The 26,241-nt window shown below is 34.4% G+C and overlaps 1 protein-coding gene across 4 annotated transcripts; it reads right to left on the bottom strand.

Annotated features, from left to right (window-relative positions):
* Positions 49-22,389, bottom strand: LOC18592802 (general transcription factor 3C polypeptide 3). Of its 4 annotated transcripts, none has more exons than XM_007019699.2 (19): positions 22,061-22,389; positions 20,524-20,810; positions 20,315-20,420; positions 19,640-19,747; positions 18,082-18,263; positions 13,630-13,825; positions 10,665-10,922; positions 10,098-10,244; positions 8,295-8,373; positions 7,472-7,585; positions 7,215-7,387; positions 6,412-6,530; positions 5,384-5,507; positions 5,181-5,252; positions 4,809-4,935; positions 4,549-4,663; positions 2,905-3,095; positions 2,675-2,787; positions 49-489 (listed from the first exon to the last, which is right to left on the bottom strand). In XM_007019699.2, exons 2-19 carry the CDS (start codon positions 20,799-20,801, stop codon positions 220-222), a joined length of 2,772 nt encoding a protein of 923 aa, XP_007019761.2. In that variant the 5' UTR covers positions 20,802-20,810; positions 22,061-22,389; the 3' UTR covers positions 49-219. The 4 variants fall into 4 exon arrangements, 3 of the variants coding, with proteins under 3 accessions (XP_007019761.2, XP_007019759.2, XP_017981332.1); XM_007019697.2 differs by having other exon boundaries at positions 20,524-20,805; XM_018125843.1 differs by lacking the exons at positions 49-489; positions 22,061-22,389 and adding an exon at positions 719-959 and having other exon boundaries at positions 20,524-20,918.

Raw genomic sequence — 26,241 nt, 5'->3', positions numbered from 1 at the left:
TCAGTTAAATCCCTCTACCTCAATTTTAATAAATTTAATCAATAAAAGTTCATTCCAAGTCTGAGTTTTGGCCTGAATTGCATAACTTCCCTTTTCTTTGAGTCATATTTACTCCAAAAATAAAGAAATTGATAAGAAAAAGAACAACAAATTCCTTACAATTGCATATAGGCAAATAAATATATCAACATGTTCTGTGCATAACTTTAGACAGTAAGATTAATCGAGAGTGCAGTGGTCTCTCAAGACCTGCCTAGCTAAATCCAATGCTCCACTTCTTTTATAGATTAAATGCAAATTGAAAGCTGCTTCTCTCCGAAGATCACAATAACCATGATTCTGATTCTCTGCCACATCCCAATTCTCATTGGGAAGTTTTGGGATGGGATAATCTTTCTCACTAATTGCAAGCACCTTCCAGTAATACGAGGCTGCCAAAGTGACAAGTCCAACATGATGGAAAGCCCGAGCAATGTTGTACAATGCTTCCTACACAAAAATTTGTGCACAATTAATGTGATGATTTACTTAATGAATGAATTCCAAAAATTTGCATGGATGCTTGTTAGATTCCAACAAGTTTTTCTGTTGTTGATATATGCTATGTAGTATAGTATATGTTTGTTTCTTAAACTGACAGAAACCACGCGACATAAAGCAAAACACAGTTCAGAATATACATAGCAAGACAAGTAAATTTGGCAGTTTACTTTAAAAGATTGCTCATGTAATGCTAAGACATGAGTATAGCAAGAAATGGATCAACCATCTAGCTTTATTGTTAGATTCAAGTTTGTCATCTATTGCCACACCAGGGGCAATCTTCGATTGACATGCATCTCAATGGCCAAATTGCAGTGTGATAGACCGCATAACTTTGTAAACATTTTAGCAGGATCCCAATCTATGCCTGACCCTTTCCAATCCCCAGTACACTGCTGTACCGCATGAGCTAGGGCCTAAACTAGAAACATTCATACAATTTAGATTTGCACCTTTGTTGTAAAAGAAGAAAAAAACCGAAAAAAAAATTTAGGTTTTTTGTAATGCTGAAGTTAGAAGCAGTTATACAAATGTTTGTAAACGAGCCTGCAGCCAAGTAGAGACGGACTAACATCCTTGACAATTTCTTTCACTAGCATTTTCCTGCCAAAGCCAGCCAACCCCAACCCAACAACTTAATTCTCTAAGCAATGAAGGTAAAAAAAACTAGGACTTCCACTAGCATGGGAAAATATTAGTCCCTGGTTTACTATCATTAATACTAGTATTTCAAGTGTAGGGCAGTGCCATAGACCAGTTACACTCAAAAAATCATCTCCTGACTTTTCTTTTCAAGTACAAGGATTTCCACCTTTTCCCCATTATGTTATATTTTTTAAATATGAAAATATATACGTTAAATAATAACCTAAATATGAAAAAATATTGTTTAAAATATGCATAAACACTAAAAAATCAGGTTTGGAGAGGTGGCGAGTATTAGATTCCCCATCCCCAACATTGTACCAGATAGAGAAATACGATTAATCTACATCTTATATATATATGTATATAAAGAAGCATGTCCATGTAGATTAGGTAAATCTAGGATGTTCTTTACCTTGACTTGATTTAATATGAATCATAAGGTGTCCTACAACTTGACTTGATGAAATAAGATTGTGTTATTCAATAGAACCATAAGATGTACTATAACTTGACTTGGTGAAATAAGATTGTGTTATTCTAGTTTTCTTATTCAAACTAATTACCTAGCATGTTCATGCTGCAAGGAAATTATACAGAAGCACAAAGCGGAATTTTTGAAAAAAGTCAGAAAAAAAAGGAGAATTATTTTCTAGAATTAGAACTTCTATTTTTGTTCTTTTTTCACATTTTCAAAGATTCAAAAATTTAAACAAATGTGATTATGCCGTATGGGAATTTAGTATATATTATGTAAAACTATTTTCTCTCTTTATGTTGATTTTAAACTATGTTAAAATTATTATAATGTCAAAATCAAAAAATGTAAATTTAGTATATGTTTATAATGGTTTATTAAGGGAAAAAAGAATGATGGGCGTTGCATAGATTGTTGCTTAAAAATATAAAAAATTTAAGTGCATGGGTATTTTTAAATATTTGTCAAATCACCACAATCACCATGATCTTTCCCAAGAATTTTTATCACCAAACCAAATACAATAATCTAATATGCCCACTAATATACTGAATGAACTAAACAATGGAGAAATTTATTACCTCTAATGCCTACACATATTTGATTCCATAGTAAGATACTCAAGAATCCTATTCCAATGGTAATATTCCAAAACCTCAAGCCAAATGACCCCTTAAAGTACTTTGATAATTTTTCTAGGTAAAATTAATGGTGTAACCCCTCTAAAAATGGAAATTAACCATGGGATGTTAATTGAGGAAAAAGAATCATGAATGCTGTATAAGAAAAGTTAAAACCACAAGAGGTGCAGGTGAAATTTACTATTGATATAATCACTCTAAAGTTAAAAAAGACATATTATTACTATATTTAAGGATGTCTTCCATAGAATATTACTTTAGAGGGGAATGCCATCTTTATATATGTTCATGCTCTCTCTCTCTCTCATATTAAAGAATGATAAGCAAAATAGAGAAAATTATGACATAATATGAGAAGAAAACCAACCTGGCTACTTCCACAAAGCCGCAAGTTGTTATAGAGGAATGATAAACCTTGCGCAAGACACTGATGCTTGTTTTGAAGTCTAAATCCAAGGGTTAAGTTGATTAAGGCAGTCCCTGCAAGGTAAAACAATTAAAAAGGAAAATAAAAATGATTTAAATGAAAAAAACTTGATAAGATGTAAATATAAAATTATCGGAGGCATGATTCTGAAAGAAGGGAGAAAACCATACCCACACACAAATTAATTAAGGGATTTTCCGGTAGAACTCTATAAGCTTCAAGGTATTCTCGAGCAGCATCTTGATGCTGACAACCCACAGTAAACTGATGACCAGAGATGACAATGGATGGTACACAATCTTTGTATTTGACTCGCATAGAACGTAGAAACTTAGAATGCTTGGAATAACTTTTTCCCAATCTAAAATAGCACAAGTAAACCAATAATTAACACCTAGAAATTAACTTGGAAAGGACAAGTATTAAAATGACAAACATGCTATTAGTTAGAGTGACATCAGCGCAAGTCAACATGGCAAATTAACTTTCTATATAATGAAAATAAAACAATGAAGAATAACAAAAGCTAAAAAAGATCATAATAGTGATTCAACATCTCATTATCTGAAGTGAATTAAAGTTGCAACTAAATAGGTACCAAATTCCAAAAGGAATTTCATGATGGTTCGAGTTCAATTTTACTAGGACTACATGTTGTCCCAAACACATGGCAACCAATGTTGCTCTAAAACTCTACTTTCGATATTGGACATGGGTGCATGAACATATGAGGATTCAATATTTTCCAAATTTCTCTTTTATTTGGATGGTCATACTCACACTCATAGCCCAGTTTAAGGCATCAGATATATGTCCAACACATGTGATTGAAGAAAAATGGAGTGTTGGCACAACAGGGGTTGCAAGTGAGTTATATTTCTGAAAGTGTAATTAAAAAAAATGTGATGTAAAGAAAAAAAAATGTAACTAAAAGTTGGATGGGCATCTCAGTGTCATTGACTTAAAGTACTCGAGCTCAATATGTTAAATATTTGAGTTTGACTTGACATTATGTTGAAGAGCATGAGTAGTAGGATTAGTAAATGGAGCCAAACCTTGTCTCGAGTGGCTTACAAGCCTAATTGAACTTTCTATTCTTAAATATATTTCAAATATTAGTCATAAATACATAAAGTACAATTTTGCAATTTTGTTCTAACCATATAATAACCAGACTAACTAGAGTGAGATAAAGTAGTATCTATATATATTTCTTAAGCTGAACAAATTGTGAAAGATGATTGGTCAATCTTGAGCCAAGTTTTGTTCCTCAAAGTTACAAGTTGTGCTCAAGCTCAAAGGAAAAATGAAGAAACTTCCAAGTAGGTGGGAAAGGTAGCAGACAATGATTATGTTAAAATTTGAGAACACATGCACATGCAAACATACAAACACACATGGTATTTTTGTAATATTTTAAGACATTTTAGTACATAACAAACGAGAATATATTCTTAAATGTAATGTATAAAATTTTTTTGGGACAAGGCAAGGCAGGTCCCAGGTCCAAACAGGTAAAACAGATGGGTTCTGTCAACAATAGACTATTGCCATTCCTATTTTCTATTATTCCAAACCAAGATTCCACATCTGCCTATAAAATGAAAACATCCCCATAAATCACAATGCCGAACACATAATGGTCATACAATTAGATCAAAACATAACCAGTAAACAGTGCTAGCATAATGACAGTCAACTGAAGAGAACAAGCTATTTACTGATATTGCTATTTCTAAGAAGGGAGAGAGAGGAAGAACCTATTCCTCAGTAAAAAGTCATATAATAGAAGATAAACAACTAAAATTCAATACCTTGAAATTACTTTATAATAGCAGTTCCAAGCAGTAATACTATATGGATGCTGCTGAACAATGTGTTTAACACAGTCAAACCCATGCTTGGGATCCATAGTGTTATATGCCATTTCTGTAAGAATTAATATAATCTTTAGCAATACATGAAAAATCTGACAACATCATTTCCTTAATAATGAAGCAAATAAAATCGTTGACCAAAAAAATTTGTGGGAAAATGAATAAAAAACTGAAAACTGGGTAAGGAGACAAATTACGTGCTCCAAGTGACCGAAGCTCCTCCTCCTTCTCCACAGGCAAAATGTTGTGACCCGATTTCAATGTGAGTTTGATGATCTCCAATGCTTCGTAATACCTTTGCAATGATGCCAATGCCTTGCACAACTAATGAGCACAAACTATGACTATTAAGTTTTATTTATTCTTTTTAAGAACTTTAATTTACTGCAAAGATGTAAGAAGGAAACAAAAAAAGAACATTTGATAAAAGTTATGACTGAAATAAGTCCCCGGTGTGATAATAAGCTTGAGAGGGGAAATGAAAGCCTGTTAAAGCTTATGGAGCTTACAAAAAAGATTAAAAAAGAATTAAAGAAATGAAAGGAAAATTACGAATAAAATGTACTAACATCTATGATAAGGTATTGATGCTCCTCATCTCTTAGAAGATTAAGCAAAGGAGGCTCTTTAACAGGTTCTTGCTGCAAACCACAATGTATGTACCAATATATCAGACCAAAATCACACAATCTCATCATTTCAAAAGAACTTAAGTGCTTTTCAAATGAAATAAATCAACTCCATCCAAATTAACTATATAAATTAGGGTTACCTCAGATTCATCATTTGCATCATCACTTTGCCAATCGAGTCCTGCAGCTATTGCCGCAGCTTTTTTTTCTTCCTTCAATGCAGCTTTCCTTTGTAGCAGCTTCCTTGCCCTGGATGCTTTCATCCTATTCTTAAAGAATTGATCAGAAAATAGTAAATTTAAGTCTGCCAGGGAAAAGGAAGGAATGCCTAAGCATTGATCAGAAAATAGTAAACTTATGCTAAATATGATATGCGAGAATTTGGCCCAGACTAGATCAATTCTACCAAATACCACTTACCAGTTGCCATTCAAATACAGAGTGTAGCCTTTCTAGCTTATATTCAGGACACCAAAATGATAAAAAAATATCATAATTATTGGTGAACCGTATCATTTTATTTCCCTTTCAAGTGTTTTATGCATGGTTTTTAGCATTTAGAGCATTTCCAATGAACTCATCTATTGGTCCAATTTGAATGTAGATATTTAGATTACTTTCTATTCTACCCCAACTTGTTTCAATCATCCTAAAACACTCATATTTATCTACTAGCATTCTAGGAAGTATGTTTTCAAGTGAAACAAAATATTGAATCTCTTATGAGATTTTAGTAGTTTTAAGCCATATGAAGAGCATTTTGAAGTCATTAGATCTACTAAGACAATATAAATCATTGTTTTGAACTCTTCTGATCTGTGACCAAAAAAAAAAAATCTTTTGAAGCTATTGTTCTGTAAAATGGACTTTTGAATCATTTCAAGTGCTCTGTGATCTGTTTTCAGAGAATTTACATTTGAATGAAAATTAAAGACTTCCATCAAACATCATAAACCGTGTCTCTTTCATTCAATTTCATGGGGTAAAAAAGAGGTATCAGAATTTGCAAAGCTAATGTGCAATTTAAAAAAGAAAAAGGACAAAACAAAATTTTCCACGATTGCCAACAATTCAAATAAACAAACTCAAAATTACAAATAATAGAAAAAAAAAAGGTGCACACCAGGAATCTTAAAACACATCAATTGGGAGAAAGATTACCACTTACCTATCTGCTGGAGTTACTATTGGCCTTGACCCACAAAATACACCATCAGTTTGCTGATCATCAACTTTTTTAACTCTTTCAAATAGAACACTATCTCTTAGCCTTTTCTTCACCTTAATCTGATCCAAGAACGGCCATTAACTCATAAAATTTTAGCATCTGGCCTTATTTGGAAGCATAACAAATAGGAATTTTTGTTAAAGCACTTCTCGCGTCCCAGATAACTAAGCTCCAGTAGCTTACATGTTGAGCTCAACATATTACACATGCGGTACCAACAATGATGTTTCCGCAGAAGAAATAACATTCGACATGCTAACCCATAACTATCTATATCTTGTCCGCCCTAGATTGTGCCATATAACTCAGTAAAGTGCATTATACTATCAAAGTAGCACCAGTGTAGCCCAAATGAAAAGAAATTGTAGCAAGCTCAAAATTTTGAACAATAAACACATATAGACAATAAATCTGCACTATATGTTATTCTTGACTCTTCATTTTCTCCAAGTACCTGTATCTGACACAGGCAATGGACATGGATATGGAGTTCTGACCTCCAATATAAGGAAAAACTTAGAAAACATCCAACAATTATTGCCACATTCGAGCAGCCAAGTGCAAAAGTGAACCAGGATAATTTTGTATGTGAACATTAAGTCAAGTTTACTACTTGCAGATAAAAATTTGTTGATTCAGGATTAGAGGTCTTGTGCTTCTCTGCCTCAAACTTGAGGGTGAGAGAGAGAGGGAGAGATCATATAGATAATAACCTAAATGACACTGAAGACTCTTAATGTTACCTTCAGTTGAAGAGACTCTACATAAAGTGACTCGCGAACCAAAGGGAGAATTGTGTCAACAAATTTCTCTAGCATCCCCTTAGCTCTATAAATGTGACAGAGCTTCAATTTTATTTTCCCATCAAGCCACCATGGTTTAGATTTATCAGGATTCTGGTCAATATTCTGGGAATCTAAAGCCACAAATTAAGGAAAAGACTGTTATGCTTGTTCTACATGTATATCAATAAGGAACAAAATTATGAGATTACAGGTACCTAAGTTTATCGGAGAAGACAGCAAAGAAATTGCTTCATCTTCTTTAGCATCTTCAACAAGAAGGGAAGCCAAATCTAAACGAGCATCAAAATCATCCTCCAGCTGGTCCAGAGCTGAATAATATCCATTATCAGCCAACTTTCCAAAATGAAAATTGAAAGTGAAGGAAAGAACTTGCTATTTAAAAGATTTTTCAGTGGGAAGCTCCATAAGACATGCATAAAGTTTTCATATTAAAAAATGACAAAAACCCAGTTTCCACATAATTTTTAAATCTTAAGCAAAATTACATTGAAAAATTAAATCTTAAGCAAAATTACATTGAAAAATTTTCATTCAAGAAAGAGTTGCACTAAGAATCTAAAGATGATAACCTCAAAAATGCTTGCAGCTCCTAATAAAATAGTTCAAGTCAGATCAGGTTAATCAACTTTCACCACCTCTAATTGAAAAATTATCATCTATTATCTTCTAATTAATCATTTACAAAATATCTTTTTGAATGCAAGATTTTAAATAAATGCAAAAATATATATCCTGAATAAAAGTTTTATGGTTTAGCTTTCAAGTTGACACCTTTTTTCCATTTAGTCAGTCCATGTTCAGTCCAGTCGAGTTTCACGCAGATCAAGTCAGGGTCAATTTTTGTTCAATTTATGTTCCAGCTAGATAGTTCTTCAATGTCAGCCGTGTTGTGCCTTGTCCTAGTGCCTTTAGCGCACCTTCTGCCTTAGACTGCACTAGCTAAATGGATCTTATCTATTTCTTAGGCAAAGTAGAATAGCCTAAAGTTGCTTTCTTCGAATTATGGCTCCACCTTACCTCTGTAAAAGAACTTGATAGCTTGACCTCTTTCTTTCAAAGATAAGTAACAACGAGCAATTTTTAGATGCAAATTAGCCTGTTTGAGAAAATTGTAAAATATGAATCAGAAACCAATACTAAACCAGTGTTTTATACACAAAACAAATGCATGGAAACAAAGAGACAAACACACAACTGAAAAAGAAATGCGCAACACAAAAATTTTACATATCTGTTATAAAATTGAATACCAAAATGACCTCAGGCATGAGAGGAGCAATATAGAGCCTCATAATTATTGACAGAAAATTTTTGAGCTAAATAAAACTTTCTGCTGACAATTATGTATCCAACCAAAAGATGGCAACAAAATCTAACCCTTCATTATCAAACTAGCATAGTTATCTACAAATCAATAGCAGCCAGAGTGATGAGAAACTGTGCTGATACAACCACATGTTTATGTCTAGAATGGTCAAATTTAACCAATCTTCAGCTGAAATGGAAACCTGAAGTTTAGATCAGATAGCTTGTTCGACACCAGCCTGTCAAGCTTAGACTCAAACTCAACATCTTACTCTTGAATTTCTGAAAATTTCTAATTTGTATACAAAACTAATTTTCCAAGGCAACACATAAGACCAAGAGAATGGAGGAGGAAAGCCTACTTTGTGACACTATAAGCATATAGGTCGCCAGGTGCAATGAGACATGCTCCTCACACTAAGAAAAAAAGGGATTGCTCATCCCTAGGAAAAGATTGACATTAATTCAAGTAGGACATGCTCATAAACAAGCTTTTCACGAGCCTAAATAAATCATGGCAACCATGAGCTCAGCTCACTAAATGTGTCAAACATAGACAAGCACCCAGTTCCAAGCTGCATGCAAGCACCAATCTTAACCTTCTAAAAAGCACGCACTAACTGAGAGACTCCTTCATCTCTAGGCAGCAAACCCTTCGATGTTTAGATTTATTTCAAGGTAGCAGGCTTTACTATATTATTTCATCTTGCAATTGGTCAGTAATTTTACATTGCATCATATCCTGTAGAGCTATTAAAATTTTGGCTAAAAAAACATTGCTTGTCAAAGTATCCATCCAAATCTTTGACTACCAACAAAAGGAATTAAAAACAGTGTACAAAGAAGTCAAAGAACAAACAAGCCCTGACACTGATGCAAAGGAGCATAAGTGTCAAAACCTCACAGAAGAAAGAAAGTTGATTCTAGAGCTAAAATATTTGATTATCAATGTACATGGATGGTTCCATCCCTTCTGATTATCAAAGCAAATAAATGCAAGTGGAGAAAAGCAAATGGAATAGAAAGATGGGAGCTGGGAACCTCAATGCTACCCAATCCAAGCAGTTGCTCAAATTTGCACCCATCCAATGAATTTCCATTAAACACATCATGATAGTGTAAAGTTTTGATAAATCAAATCCTCAAATCAAGGGCAGGCAAGCCCAAATGATCCCCTCACACATAAATTGCAAAATGTCTTAGGCCATTTCAAATATATACATACATTAAAATTTTACACATGTATATATGTAAGCCACATTAAAAGTTGATGCATTTATCTCTTGGGCAATGCTGACGGAAAAAAGAAAAGCTGATTCTTCCATGTAGCATATAGGTTTCATACTTAAGAATTGGTTCTACACATGTAGAGCAATATACTAATTAATTAAAGAATTTAACATTATCAAAAATACAGACAATGCACCATTAAGAAAGCCGTAGGGGGAGAGAGAGCAGAAGAATTAACAAATGAAACAAACAGCTGAATGATGAAGAAAAAATAGTTTGCCTTACATCATCAACTCCATCAAGAGTCTCCAACATATGGTAATACTTCAGCGCAGAGCTAAAATGCTTAAGACTCATAAACGTGTCTGCCACTTCAGTAATCCAGTCAACATGATCATGCAATTTACCAAATACCAAGACACTGAAGTAGATCTGGAAATCAAATAAGAGAATTCAGTGCCAAGTAGTATGTATGACTGAATTGAATTCAAAGTTGCAAGATATGCATTCCAAATGCATGTGATGAAGGATAGAAATATGCTCATATAATTATTTATGTGAGCTTCGAATTGTTTATGTGGACTTAATTTTAAGTTTTTGAAGCTCATATAAATAAATCATTGTCAAATATTTGAGATAAACAATCAAAACATTGAGCTGTGAGTCTAGAGCTTTCCTCGGGTTTTGGCAATTAAAAGTTCCATATTCTTAAGTTTTATTTTGATATTATTGATGCTGCATCAAACAAATAAAGCTAGAGACAGACCCATGAAGCATTCAAAATTTAAACAAATTTTATTGACCAAAAAAAGACAAAGTAACCACCAACACTAAGATATAAACGTAACAAACCTTTGCCTTCTCTGTATCCCCCAGGTGAATATGGCATATTCCTGCTTTAATTTTCAAGTTCAAAGGCAGTTCTTTCTCTGAATAGTAGATAATTTGGGCCTCCTCAATTTTCAAGATAGCCCTTTTATATGCATTAATTTTCATCAACATAGCAACAAGAAGATCAATCACGCTCAAATCAACTTCACTTGGATGACCACGAAGATAGTCCTCCAAAATAGCAACAGCTCGTTCAGTTTGACCACATTTCTGATATAACTGAGACAGAATAAAGCAACAAAAATGAACATCTCAAGTTAAGAGGAAAAATACAAACAACTTGAACCAAAAACCGTCACGAGAGTTGAGACTACAAGAACCTAAAGTTGATATATGCACACTCTTCCACAGACATGGAGAGGAAGATTAAAAAAAGGAACAAAACTTTTCAAAGCATAAACTTGGAGAAGGGTGGGGGGAGGGGGTTTATGACAAAAAGATAAAAAATGAAAAACTACATAGAACACCTCCATGGAGGCAGCATCTGGCATTTCATAGAGACCCTATGTTGTGCCAAATGCGTTGTCATTGTTTCTCAATTAATCAAATTAAATGTAACATGGCAGAACTGGCCAGCGGCAAATCATAATTTTAACTCATGATCAAGTTAGAGGCAAAACGGCAATTTTCACAATTCCTAGAGTTTAAGGATATTATCAAGCCTAAGTTTAGAAGTTTGGCCTCTTCTGCACATAATAAATTTTTAATATATCATAGAACATCCAGGCAAAACAATGATAATTAGACAATCCAGACATAAATCATACAAGAATATCAAATATTCTTGTTTTTATTCAAGCATTAGTTCTAAGAAATTTAATTCAATTTTACATCGTAAGGCAGAAATAGCAGTCTTCACAATTCCTAGGGTTTTTTCTTGTACATACAGTCCTAGGATTTCTATATCCTATTAATCCAAAGTTCAAATTTCAAAGTTGTAGGCCTCCCTACCTCCCTCTCTCTCCCTGACCCCAATGCAAAATAACGGAGATGAGAGAAACAACAAATAAAGGGAAAATCAAAAAGAAAAGGAGGAAACAGAGGACTTAGGAAAGAGATGAAGAATAAAGGATAGGAACAGATAAAGCCAAGGGAGAAAAAATTCAATAATCAAAAAATTAAAATCTCTAAAATTAATAAGCCAATCTATGGCAACCAAAATTAACTGTGTTCTAATAAGCTACATTTTAAACCTTAATACAAGTACAAAATATTATTTATGAACCTAAATGCCCCAATAATACCCTAAATACCTATACAATCCCAAATAGTTCTACCCATCAAAAAGCTTCTTCTATCCCGGATCATTCCACCTTAAATTTCCAACCCCAGATCCAGAGAAATTATTAGTCATTTGGTTTATTAAGGCAGTGTTCCCTAATGCCACTCTCTAGTTCTACATTGCACCGTACCCATAAATTCCTAAAATCACCTACCTTCTTTAAATCTTAGCCCACCAATACCACATAAACAGATTACCCAAGCTACATGAGCAATAACCATATAAGTGGCTTTTTAACGAGCATCCCCAATATCATTTATAACATAATAAAGCTATACAGGCCCACTGCACTTTGAAATGTGTCCCCTTAGCTACAATATCCCAGCAGTTCCCTTTGTTTTCTCTTTATGGTTTTGTAAAAGAACACTGTTTAATTTCTGCATCCTATTATGCTAGGCTTCTAGCAAACTCACTAAGTCAGTCTTTGTTCAAGCTCTTTAGATCATTTACAAGATTTCCTAATATTTTACCAGATCTGCCAAATACTACTAAAAATTAGGGATTTTGATTCTCCAAGTGAGATACACACTTAAGATCCAAGAAGAATAATTCAAAAATGAGTAACATATGCCACCCAAAAAAATCTAAAACCCATAGCCTATTTTTCTTGCCCAAAAACTGCCAAAACTGCCAAGTAGCATTGACATTCTAAGCCCAAAAAACAAAATCATCTTTCCAACACTTGCAAGTTGCATCTATGGTAATGCCACCATAACTATCTCTAATCAACCAACTGAAGTAAAAAAATTAAAAAATTAAAAAAAAAACAAGAGAGAAGAAGGACAATGAGAATTGTCAGATCTAAAAAATAATGAAACAAAGGAAAAGGAGACAAAAAGAAGAATTAAAGGACAAGGAAATGGGGACTCACCCCATAAGAGTAACAGCAGGCGAATACATTAGTATGTGTGGAAGGAATCTAAGAGTGGGAGTTATTAGAATAGGTTAGAGTGGGACAAAAAAAGCCAAAGAAAGAGAAAAAAGGTGACAGTAGCTATAGAAATGTTTGGCATTTAGCCAACATCTTGAGAGTGAGATGAGAGAGTTAGAGAAGGGTGCTGTGAGAGACAGACATAGAGAACAGGCTATGAAATAGGGAAAAATGATAAAAAATAAAAAATAAAAAGGCGGGGGGAGTAGGGGCTCTTGTTCATAGGGAATGGCTCAATTTCAAAAATAGAACATTCTCTTTCAAAAACATTTCAGTTTCTTTTGACTTAGACATCCACACATAAGTACACTCCAAAGCAATTCAAAAGAATTTTTTTTCCTATAATTGTATCAAATTAATAAAAGGAAAACGAAATAGAAATTCTTGATATACAATAACTACGAAGCTGCAGAGTTCTTTAATTTCAAGATTCTTAAATTCCAATTTTTCTTTTTTATTGAAAATATATTTTCTATTTTGATAGCACATATAAGTTGAATAAATCGCATATCTGAACCATGCTGCCACCACGAGCTGCAAAAGCAAATATAATGAAAAGCAAAAACATACCACTATAAACTTAAAACAGGAAACAAATGATATTGCTAATATATTATATTAAAGAAGGCTTCTATAAACTTAAAACAGGAAACAAATGATATTGCTAATATATTATATTAAAGAAGGCTTTTAAGGGACAAATCCTGGGAAACCTTAGCCCCGCTTTTCAATGCTTCAACATTATCAGGAGAGAGTCGTTGAATCTGCTCATACGACTCAGCTGCTCTCTGATGATCTCCAAGCTCAACATAAAGTGATGCTTGATGAAATCTTAAACTAATATCTGTTGGATCTGCTGTTACTGCTTTAGAAAGACAATAGCAGGTCTGACTAACATTCCCTTGCTCTCTGCATTTATAAAGGGTAAGAGATTATAGTAAATCTGTCTTTTTCATTCAATAAAGGATTAAGCAGCAAGTGAAACAACTATATATGAAGCAAGTTCTCATTTGGTTTCACTTCCTCTAGGATAATCATTTAGTACAGGATATATTGAGAAGCTCTGATGGACATCAGTGGAAGCAAAATACTGATATTTTGTTCAGGTAGTTTTCTTAAATTAAAATAACTACATTATCACAGGCCATCCTTCTTGTTTACACCAATTCTCAGATCTTGTAATATCAAGTGGCCCAAGCATTGTTCTATAACCTAAAATTTTATGCACATCACAAAACTGCCAAACGTTAATCCTGTTATACTTTAAGATTTATACTTTTCAGTCTTCACCAAGAGAAATGCGTTTGAATATCCAGGGCCAATCAGAGCATAAATGAGAGTTGGATATGTTAAGGAATTAGCATAAAGGGTATGTCAGTCTAACAGTAGTTTATTGTTTAGTATGAATATATGTTAGCATGGTATCAGTGAAGTCATATTCTTGTGTCATAACCATAATCTTTAAACAGAGGCCACTCTAATCCTCCTCACTATAGTAAAGAAAAAACTTGCTGACGTCACCATGAAATCAGCTTTCCAGTAGGGCCAGGCAACACCACTGAATAATGCACCTTTCATTGCTGATCAAAAGCCCTCAATACATTTTTGACGTTTAGTGGCAGATTGGATATCTATTTTTTGAAATTAATTTGAGTGGTTGCACGGCATATCTGACCCAATCTGATTTTACAGCCAAAATTTGAGCTTTCCAATGCTTTCTCCACCCTATTGTGATCAACTAGAAGTGAAGAAGTAATCCCAGCCACTTTCTTGATCAATGATACTCCTACTAGTCTTCAATTTTCAAATTGGTAAGTTCCTATGCCTGCAGCTTACCTTAAAAGGTATCCTATCCTGACCCTTGTGTGTCACTTAGCCTCAATTTATCCCTCTTTCATGAAGCATATCAAATATCCTCAGGTTACCAATTTTAATCTAGCATCTTACTTTGTGTTTTCCATAAATTATTGGGTGAGGTCGAAATTGCAACTTTTGAATCCAGAGTCTTATTTTGTGTTTCCCTAATGTTATTGGGTTTTAATTAAAGTTTTATTGTCAAGTATGCTATTTCTAATTGGATAGCTTCCTACCTGAGATCTGACTATACATTAAAGCTACTATTGCAGTAGCAGTGTTGGCTTTTATTGGACAAGGAAAGGTAGCAGTCTATATTTATCAATATAATCTCTCTTTTGAGATAGAGCATTATCATCAAAGAATTTACAACCATACTACTCTTGTGATTGTTTAATATAATCAACCTTGGGTGTCACACCGAAGGAACCCTAGGTGTAAAGCTTGGGGATTTCTTCTTATTATTCGATCTCTGCCCTACATCACCAAGTTAATCCATAAACCCTCCAATCCTACCATAGACATTAAAACATTAAAGTCACTAGTTTTCCAGCCCTAGTCTACCATAAAATTTAAGTAGGCAGACTTTCCCTAATATGTCCAACATCACAAGACAAAAGATCTAAAAATAAAAGGTTTTCAATTTATAATGTACTTAAGGGTAAACTCTACATAGACCACTTGTGATATGGCATTTTCTCACTGAGCACCTTGAGGTTATTTTTTTTCCCACATAAAACCTTGTGTTTTACTTCTGTTTCCAAAGGGGGGGTAAAGGTGTTAAATTTTCAGTTAGTTTTTTCATAAAAAGACAATGAGAACCTTTCTTTTATAATTCATTTCTTTGTTGTTTGTTTAATTAAAGAAAAAACAAAAGATTTGAGGTTTTCTGAGTTTTATTATGACTTTTCTCTCACTTTCTCACTCCTTTTTGGGGGTCACCATTCTTTGGTTCTATCTGAAACAGTAAAATCCTATCAACAGAAGCAAATTAAAGTTTAGATATAGATTCAGCACATATTGAGAATAATAAGTTGAGTGTTTAACATTAACTAGCACTCCATTAATCCCTTTGAAAACAAATTCACTTAGCTAAATTATCCACAAAAACAGGGGTGTTGCATGCGGAGGATTTCACTGAACTTTGATTAAAAATCAGGCAAAAAGATAGAAAAAAGACAATTAAGGAAATGATTGAGGAATATCCTAAATATAAGGAAAACAAAATGCCCTTGACGGAAGAGAGATACTGCTAAGCCGTCAGAATATGATCTTGAAGAGGAAATCAGAAAAGCTCCCAGGGAAAGCAAAGGCAGCCCTTATGAAAGACCTCCAGATGAGTATGACTATCCTTATGAGAGGAGTTCAAACAGACGATATTGGCAGGGGAATTGGAAGACAGAAATTCTCATTCTCGCTAGTAAGAGGCCTAGGAGGGTTACGCTCTTTGCCAATGTAACCCCAATTTTCATTAAGAAATTGGAGCAGCTTCTACATATCACAAGGTCCTTGATACTTCCATGAGAAGTGATTGCCATTGGTTTGGTCAGATGCTGCTGGCATTGAGTATATCCAGCTAGTCAAGAGTGGCAAGGGGAATTACAGTTTTGAATCTTGATGCGTTGTCATTATTTATAAGATACCTCTAAAGGCCCATCTGGAGCACTACTCAAATTAATTTTAGGATTGAAAAAGAACGAGTTTGGTTCCTTGGACTTTTGAAACTCATAAATGAGTGTACAAAGTGTAATGATCATTGGCTTTATAGTCATGAAGAAAATAGAAGTTACATATTCCATTGTGAATTGATGTTGTAGCTCCATAGCTTTCTGCCTAGGATGGGTCGATGTTGCTTGATGTTTATGGTGGTTTTGTTTAAAAAAAAAAAATTCAAGTCGACAGTAAGAGGTCGTGAGTTCAAGTACTAGTGACCTTGCATTAACACTATCACATTGTACCAAGTCTATCAATTATGAATCGAGTTCATCAGAAAAGGAAAATTCATTTCATAAAAAATAAGTAGAGAGACCAAATCTTAGAATGAGTTTAGGAGAGAAAAGTGAGAGAAAAGTTATAAAAGAAACCCAAAAACATTCAAATCTTTTTTTTTTCTTTAATTAAACAAACAAAAGACAAAAGAATTATAAAAGAAAGGTTTTTATTGTCTTTTTACAAAAAACTAACTGAAAATTTAACACCTTTACCTCTCTGGGAATAGAAGTAAAATACAAGGTTTTATGTGGGAAAAAAACATAACCTCAAGGTGCTATGTTAGAAGATACCATACCACAAGGGGTCTATGTGGAGTTTACCCTATACTTAAAATAGAAAAGATGCAATGAAATACTAAAAATTATCTTAACAATTATTGAGATTTATTAGATCCAATCAAAGTTGATTTAATTAAAGCTGTTAATCTCAAAAAAAATTGGCTGGTTTGCACTTGACTAGCTATACACAACCTATGTGCATATCCCTGAAAGGCTTATATTCAAGATAAACCAGACAACAAAGATGATGTTCTTTGCCCATTGTAAGACAAGGAGCCAACACCAATAAACTTGGGCATATTTTACTCCTAAGAGATCTTATCCCATATTAGTAATATCAAGTACAGCTTTCTTGTCTAATATGCAACAAATGAGACACTTGAAATTTTTTTTCCAAGGAGCAGGTGCTCAAAAGCAAGGGTTCCAAATTGGATGCATGTAAAGACATATCAAAACATAGTTTCCTCAGAGTCAATGAAGGAAGAAAATAATTCATATCTGAAAAAACAATGAATATGAGGATGTCAAAAAGGACCATGAAATTTCTTTTTTTGACTACTCAGATTCTATTTCCTGGAAATGAAGGATTTTCTTTCAGGCCTATAAACTTATCAAGAGCTAATGCCCTAAGCATGAACAGAATACAGTCCTTCTCTCTGAACAACATGGGTTATCCATTTATAATGCATATGGTAAATTTGCTTACAGCTTTGAACTAGTTTTTCTTTTTTGAAGGGACAAAACATATCATGCATTTCAATAATAGAACTTAAGAGATCCAGGTCAAAATGAACGTATATTTCTATTTTTAAAATATTATACAATTCACACAAGGGAAACCAAAGCATCCAAAAAGGGAATAAAACCATCTGCATCTGAGATATTATTGCAAAGAGAAGGGCTACCGTCGGGTTAGGTTGCTCTCCTGTTTTCTCCTTCTATTCTAATTGTCATGTTTGACATTAACAAGTCATATCATTGTTTGTTAAAGCAGTAAATGAGAAAACTATAAAAGCAGAATGATCAAATCAGACAACTTACATTGACCAGGTAAAAAGCTGTTGCCAGAGAGATGAATCTTTTGGTTTAAGAATTCCAGCTAGCATGTAGAACTCAAAAGCTATTTTATTATTACCAAGAGCTTTATGTACAAGTCCAAGTGTATGGTATGAATCAGGCAAATTTGGTGCAAGCCTAACAACTTCATTCAGAACAGATATGGCCTGCAACCAAAATATTTCGAAAAGAGTCAATAGAGAAGAATAATAAAGACCATATGTTAACAAAAAAAATGGCCTACCACCTAAATATACTCTCAAACTTTACCCAAAAATAGAAATATGCCCTCCATCTTTTATTGTGTCTAATTAAGCATATAAAATTCTATTTTGTAAAATCATAAACACCAAGTTTGATCATAATTGCAATGTCACCCACCAAAGATAACAGCGCCAATGTCCCATAGTATTTTTCATTTTTTTCTGGCAGCCATGTGATATTCTTCCAAAAGTAAAATTATGAAGTGGAAGATATTTTTTTACTTGTTTCTCTTCTCTTTTCCTATTACATTTTTTTTTTTTGCTAATTTTCCTCTTTCGTCCTCTCTTTTTTTACTTTCTTCCTGATGCCAACAAAGACACTTTATCGGACTGCCAGCAAGCCTAGAACTGCTCAAGCTGACTGAATCTGACCTTCCAGTGCCAAATTCAGCACTGGCTTGGCCAGATCTGGCCAACCAAGGACCTTTAAGGCCTCAACAAATTGGAGCTAGCTGGTGTTTTTCTGGTTACCAACATGTCAAATTATCAATTCGCACAACCAGATTTGGATGCCGCGAGAGACCAGCACTCAAAGTGACCACATTTGGTCACTGTGATGTGCTGGATTCACGCTACCAGCGATCGATCTAGAAGCTGATGCAAGATTCAGCTCCCTTTTGGTCACTAGCAATTGATTTGTGCCAAAAATGGCCTAACTTGGACTTTAGTAGCCAAAAATCTTGATGGTCACTGTCGAGTTTCAACTAGAATATGAGAAAAGACTTGTTTTGTTTTTAAAGGGTAGTTTTGGAACAAAAGAAAATTGCTACTCCTTGTTGGGCAGAATAGCTATTCCGGAGGTGATTTCAGAATGGCTCCTGCAGATGTTTAAGGAATAGCCCCCTCATCAGTATTAGTCATTCCATGGCTAGATTACCCAGCTATGGAATGGCTACTTCATATGGAATAGACCTGGAAGGGAATAGCCATTCCAATGAACCAAACATGCTCTAAATTCTTCCATAGAACGCAACTGAAGAATTGCATTGATAGAATACATCGATAATGCCTCAAGATAATTCATCAGGGGAGGTTTAAGGTTTAAACTGCTTCATGACGAGGACCATCATGCTGGCCCACATACAACATTGTCACCAGTTTCCAATGAATTATTCTGTCTAGAACCAAAACTCCCACATCCAATGCAAAGCGAGAAAATTGCACATGGATCCAAAAAGTAATGGAAATTGTATATTCCAAATTGATTGGAACACACTATTCTACTTTAACTGAAACAAATATATTGCAGCATGAGACGTGGTTATCAATTAAATGCATACCTCCTTGTAACGGCCATTTGCATAGTGAAGTGTAGCATCTCCGAGCATGCCCAAAATCTCAGGGCTCAATTTATTCCTTGATCCCTTTCGCCTTCCTCGTTTCTTACGCTGCATATGTGGCAAATAAGATGAGATGCAGAAACAGAAATTTGAAGTCACGCAAAGAGCCAAATTCATAGATAAGCAATCCCCAAATAACACGATTAAAAACTCTATTAGGAAATCACTTAATAGTCATGAAAAGCATTATGATATCAACTGTGAGTGCACCAACTAAAAAACATGACAAGAAAGAGGATGCAAGTGAAGCAATCATCCACAACTTAAATTTGAGCTGGAAAACAACCAGTGCTTAAAGAGTGTTGACATTGAGTTTGATTTATATGAGATAAGCACATTTTTAGAATTATAACTAGTGAAAAGTCCCTCAACCTTTCCTCCCAGGTTATTTTATAACAATTTTTTTGAAGAATCAAGAGATATATCCCAGCTAACAAGAATAGTTCCTAGCGACTCTTAGCCCTTTAATATAGTAGATTGAAATCAACCTTCAAACACAGCAAAATTATAAATATGAGTAAAGAGGCAAGAACAGATCATCAATCTTCTATCAACAATTGATGATGAAGTTACACTAAAATGAAGGAAAATGATCATTTACAACAAATATTGTACCTTTTTTGATTTTCTTCGAGCACCAAAGTTGATGACTTGCATTATTTCATCCATGGTTGCTTCAGAGATATCCTCTTGCCTAGCCTTCTTTGCTGGACCTTCACTACTGTTGTCAGAAATTGGGAGAAACTTAAAGAATGAAATACCAAGGTGACAATTAAATGGAAAAGATTAAAACCAGTCGAGATGAGGAGAAGAGCTGAATTTACAGGTGGGTGTCGGCAAGTGCTTTGCGCTTCTTTTCAGCCAGAGCTTCATACTCAAGACGCTCAAATTGTTGATAAATTTGGAGACCAGAAGCATTTTCCCCCACAAACTCCAATGGGTTGATACCGCTCTTGAATCTAAACTCGTAATCATCATCTTCTTCCTCTTCTTCGTCATCATCTTCATCCTCTTTATCTCCCACTTTGCCTTCTACTTCTTCCTTTTCTTCTTCCTTATTGTTATATTGGGACTCTCCAATTTCATTGCCGTCCCATTCCATTCTCCTATCCTTCAGAATAATAAGCAAGGTCAGAGACTGCTAAGGGAAGAGGGAAACGATGAGGGAAGAAACAGAAAAAAAGTTCACTGTTGAGTAAAAACGCATTAGCAATAATTTTTTTTTGGCTTAAATAACAAAAAAAGTCGTTAAATTATAAAGAGTTTTGCGATTAAGCCTATATACTTTTATCGTACCCAATTGAATATTTCTTCTTTATGTGTACCTAATTGAGTCCCATTCTTGTATTTTACCTAATGGAGTCCTTATCTCAATTATGGGTAATATTCTTTTGTTCAATTTATTTTGCCCTACCAAAAAATTCACCTTCCTCCCTTCTACAATTTTCATCGATACCAAATACAAAAGTTAATTTTATATTTTAATACCAAATATAAAAAAGATGAAATTATCATGAATATTTATTAGAAAACAATACAACTAAGTGATGGGCTTAATTTCCTAATAATAACATACTTAAGTTACATTATTGTTGTCCACACATCACATGTTCACCCTAGCAGCAACATAAGCATTAATGCAGCAGATATCTATGCGTCATGATCATGTCATAGAGGGTAGAAGATATCTATAACATACATTAAAATTGTCCCTAAACAGGTGTGTTAATGACACATGTCCAGTCATATAGAAGTCTTTTGAATTTATAATAACTGTCTTCCCATTATTTCTCGACTCCAAACCATCCATACGGACCCCACAAAAATTGAACCCCGGATGAGGCCTCTATCGTATACTCAACTGATTTAGAACCCATATATGCTAAAACAAACACAAAATACTTACGAGTAAGAAAACACAAAAACCAACAAGCGCTCTGCCTTGATTGAATTGAGTCTTAGTCCATTTTACTTTCCCATGCAACAAGAAAGATAAACATTCCCAGATACAGCAATCTCATTCATACGATCTTCGCAAGGAAGCAAAGTAAAAACCACTCCAAGAGAAAAAGAGTCTTTAGCTCCCAATAGCACATAATCCAATAATGTGAAGCTAGAATCTATCTAATCCCTTCAAAACCACCAATGATTACCACGCATTAAAACTAAATCTAACACCTTTCGGAAGAACTAAAAACACCCAGATAAAAAATAACACATAAATACAAAATAAATCAATTCCAGATTCAATTCAGCAAAGAATATTTATTTTCAGAACACTTGTTGCCGAAGAAAGAAACATGAATGCTAAAGAATACAAACAAAACTAAAATTAAATTGGAATTATTGAATTCCAATTACCTGATTTAATGGATTATTAGAGAGAAAGTAAAATTTTTTTTTTTTTTTGGAGAGACAGAGAGAGAGGTGGGTGATACGGACAGGATAGTTTTCGCGGTATTTATACAGTTTTAAGAGTGAAGGAGACCTTGCACCCCGAGAAGAAGAATGAAAGGAAACTGGAGGCAGAAGGAAGGGGGAAGAGAAGAACAGAAAAAAAGAGGAAGGGGAAGGAAAGAGGGAGCCGGCGTCGGAAAGGCCTAAGCCGGCGAAGGTGAAGGTGTCGGGGACTAAGGTAAGGAGCAAGGAGAAAGAGTAGGGTCAGTGGGAGAAAAAGAGCGCAAAAATGAAGAAACGAGAAACGGGTTGGCTTTTAGGGTTATGTTAAGATTTTATACAAAGACCAAACTACGTCGTTTTATTGGAGAAGAAAAATGAACAGGTCGGTCGAATCCACCCAAGCCCAACTGGGATCAGCTTTACGCTTAGCAGATTTGGGTCAAACCCAACAACAATTGAGGTATTTCATAACCCACTGTTTTACCTTGTAATTATTTATTTTATTTATGTAATTTCATTTTTTATACACGAATTAAATTTATGAAATTATTTTAAGAAAGGATAAGAATGAAAAATAAAAAAATTAACTCAATAAAATTGAATAATCACTTACCAAAATTATTGGGGGATCCCAAGATTATTTTCACAAGGTGGGTTAATTCTAAATACTTATAAAAGCGTAAGATTAAAAAGTAGTAATTAAAATTTAAAATGATTTACAAAATTTCATCATTAAAATTAAGAAAATTTTAATAAGTGTAATTAATATTTCATTTTATTTTAATAATGTTATCATATAAATTATGTAAATTATAAATAAATACTTTCAATACCTTACATTTTCTCAATTTTAATTTTACTTCGCTATTTAGAATCATTATAACTAAAGAGTACCCGTACTACGCAGTGAGTTTGTAAAATTTTATATACAATTGATTTTAAAAATTTTGCATAAAAATTTTAAAATTTTAAAAGATAATTATTTATTAATATTAATAATTTTTAGTATTGCAATTATCATAAATTGTTTGAAAAAGGAAATAAAAAACAATATTTAATTATTACAATTTAATGTATAGACAGCAAAAATTTTTACGTTATCAAGATAATCGTCATCATCTAACAGCTACAAAAGATCATACTTGGTGCCATATGTGCAGGTTTTGGAGCAATGTGAAATTTCTTATAATTTTGAAGAATTTCACATACAAGAATTTATGCAGTTGTTTACAGTAATGAAAAAAGCTTGTATTTGAATTTACCATTATGATCAACAATTCCAACCTAAATGAGGTTTGAAACTTGGAGTGACAAGGCAAAGCATTCGACAGTTGTCAAGCCTAGCTCTATTATATACTTGTCATGTCATTCATGTACTTGATAGCATGTTTGCATATTTGGATGTCTCGAAAAATAGTTAAAAGTTAATATCGTACCTAGTGGTACAATTAAGTCGATTAAAACCTCGAACTAGTTCAAATAGAGATTTTAGGATGTATTTGAGAGTTATTGAACCTTAGAATGTTTTAATATGGTGATTCGGAGTTCGAGAATTGATTTGGAGTCCAATTGGGAATTTTCATAACGTAGGGGCAAAATGGTCATTTTACCACCCTAGGGCAAAAATTGGAATGTTGGACGAGATTGTTGACCAAGTTTGACTATTTGGAGCATAATTTGAATTTGAGAAGTGAAAAATTTTAATTTCGACATTTTTCGAACATAAGGGCAAAACGATCATTTCACGTGTCCATGAGGACGTAATTGGAATTTTTAAAATTTTACACCACCATGACACTTGTCAAACCCATGAATTTCACCGATTATTATTTTATACTTTGGATAATTATGGGATTATATATGGTGGATAGGAAAAGCCTTATTAGTTAAGTTTTAAATGTGAACCAATTATATGTTGCCATGTGTCAAGTTTTTATTATTTTATAATTTCCTTTATAAACTCAACATAAACTCTCCCATTCACTCTCTCATTGCCGTTCAAGCCAAAGAACAAAGGGGGAAAGAATACAAAAACCCTAAGGAGGAAAAATTCAAGAGAAATAATTGAATTTCTGAAAAACGAAGCTATCAGAGGTAAGATTTCGCGATTTAGCTTAAGATCTACCTTACCCATTCTTTCTTTTTCATTTTCTATGGTTGAAACTCAAGTTTTCATGATGGAAGCATGTTGGCCGAATCAAGGGTTGAGGGTTTTGATGATGGTTTTTGATAGATTTCAAGCTATCTAGGTGTTTTTAGTATTTTGTGATATTCGGTATGAAAAACAAGTAAGAAAACAACAAGTTCTTCATCAAACCCTAATTAACCGAATTCTATAGGGAATATTTTAAAGATGAATTTTGTCATATTTCATGTTGTAAAGCCCGACCTTATAAAATATTTGTCATGACATGCATGTGATGGATAACATGTTTGCATGCTAGGAGAGTCCCAAAAAATTTACAAAAGTAGGTATTATACCTAGAGGTACAATAAAGTTGATTTAAGTCTCGAACTAGATCAAATAGGAATTTTAAGGTGAAATTAAGAGCTTCATAGTCCAAGGATGATTCAGAATGGTAATTTCGAGTTTGAGAATCAATTTGGAGTCAAACTGAAATTTTCGCTATCTAGGGGTAAAATGGTCATTTGCCACCTGGAGATAAAATGAAAATTTTTAAAAAAGATTTTTTGGCCCCATTTGACTTATTGGAGTATGATTTGAGTATTGGAGTATGATTTGAGGTTGAGAAGTGAAAAAATTGTAATCCAAGTATTTTTCGGAGCATATGTCTGAACTATGATCCCGAAATGTCTCTCCACTGTATACTAGGACGAGTTAGAGGAGTAGAAGTAGTTATTGTACCCCGTCTCAATTGAGGACAATCTCTCTTGATATGCCCCTGTTGGCCGCATTGAAAACACTTTACAGGCTGTCTACATGACCCAACATGAAATCCTCCGCAATTACGGCATCTGTCCAATCCTCCTGAAGTCCTCCCCTGACTACTCATCACTGGCCGATCAAATCTAGAAGATCTTGGCTGTGACTGCTGAGATGGAGGTCTAGTGGATGCCACAAACGCTGAGGTAGTACTTCCTGCAGTAGATGTCGAATCTCTGCCTCTCTTTGAAGACTGACCATGGAACATAGGCAGATTTCTTCTCTTTGCAAACTCAGCTCGGATCCGTTTATTCTTAGTGGCAAGCTTCTCAGCCAGTAAGGCCATCTGCACAACTTCCTTATACGACTCCTTGTCAGTCATTATCATACGCTCCCGTATCTCATTACGGAGTCCCTCCTCAAAGTAGTTTACCTGATCTTGCTCCAATCTCACCAACTCAGGTACATACAACATCAGCTCGTTAAAACGAGTTTCATACTCCTCAATGGTCATGTTCCCTTGTTTCAAACTTATAAATTCTCTCTTTTTCTCTTTTTGATGGAAATAGGTGTAGTACTGACCATCGAACTCTCGGAGGAAATCCGTCCAAGTCAGCGGTATAGGAGAGCGAGACTTTACTGAATTCTACCAGGTACGGGCTCTCTTCTCAAGTAATTGTGTAGCCACCTTTAATTTCATCTCATCATCTAATCCCATATCTGCTAGTATCTCCGATACCTGAATAACCCAATCCCTAGCTACGGTCGCATCCAACTCACCAGTAAACGAGACGCAACCTAACTGTCTAGCTTCCTTCAATTTCTTAGAAATGGAGATGTCCGATGTCTAGGGTGAAATAGGAGGTGGTGGTACTGGGGCTGTTACAGGGGAATTAGCAAGTGAAACTGGACCAGCTTGAGCCTGGCCTGCAAGAGCAATGAGAAAAGCCGCTAATGCCTGAGCTACCTCGGGTGTCATGGCAGGTACGCCAGGAGTAGCAACATGTGGTGGAGGAGGTACAGGAATGTCCGTAGACTCAGCAGTACGAACTGCTTTAAAAAAAGACACAGCTGACTCCTCTTCTATGGAATCCGACCGACTCTGTCTGGGGCGACCTGTTCCCCTACCAGTAGATCTAGTAATAAGTGGTAGCTCACGTCGAGGAGGCATAATGATCTACAAAAAGAACGAAATTGGTTTAGACAACTTAAGACTCTATATGCAACTAACTAATCTTAATTGGGCCACACTGACATT

This window comes from Theobroma cacao, chromosome 8 (genome assembly GCF_000208745.1).
Source record: "Theobroma cacao cultivar B97-61/B2 chromosome 8, Criollo_cocoa_genome_V2, whole genome shotgun sequence".
In the NCBI taxonomy this organism is placed as follows: Eukaryota; Viridiplantae; Streptophyta; class Magnoliopsida; order Malvales; family Malvaceae; genus Theobroma; species Theobroma cacao.
The sequence above is the reverse complement of the archived record's forward strand: the minus strand, read 5'-3'. Positions and strand labels throughout refer to the sequence as shown.

Bases quoted from the DNA above. Each gene is read 5' to 3' on its own strand.
- LOC18592802 (XM_007019699.2), bottom strand. From the start codon at position 20,801: ATGGAATGGGACGGCAATGAAATTGGAGAGTCCCAATATAACAATAAG. The intron at 4,664-4,808 runs GTAATTTGTCTC...TAATTCTTACAG, and splicing joins GCTTCGGTCACTTGGAGCAC to AAATGGCATATAACACTATG. The intron at 3,096-4,548 runs GTATTGAATTTT...GTGCTATTTTAG, and splicing joins TATTATAAAGTAATTTCAAG to ATTGGGAAAAAGTTATTCCA.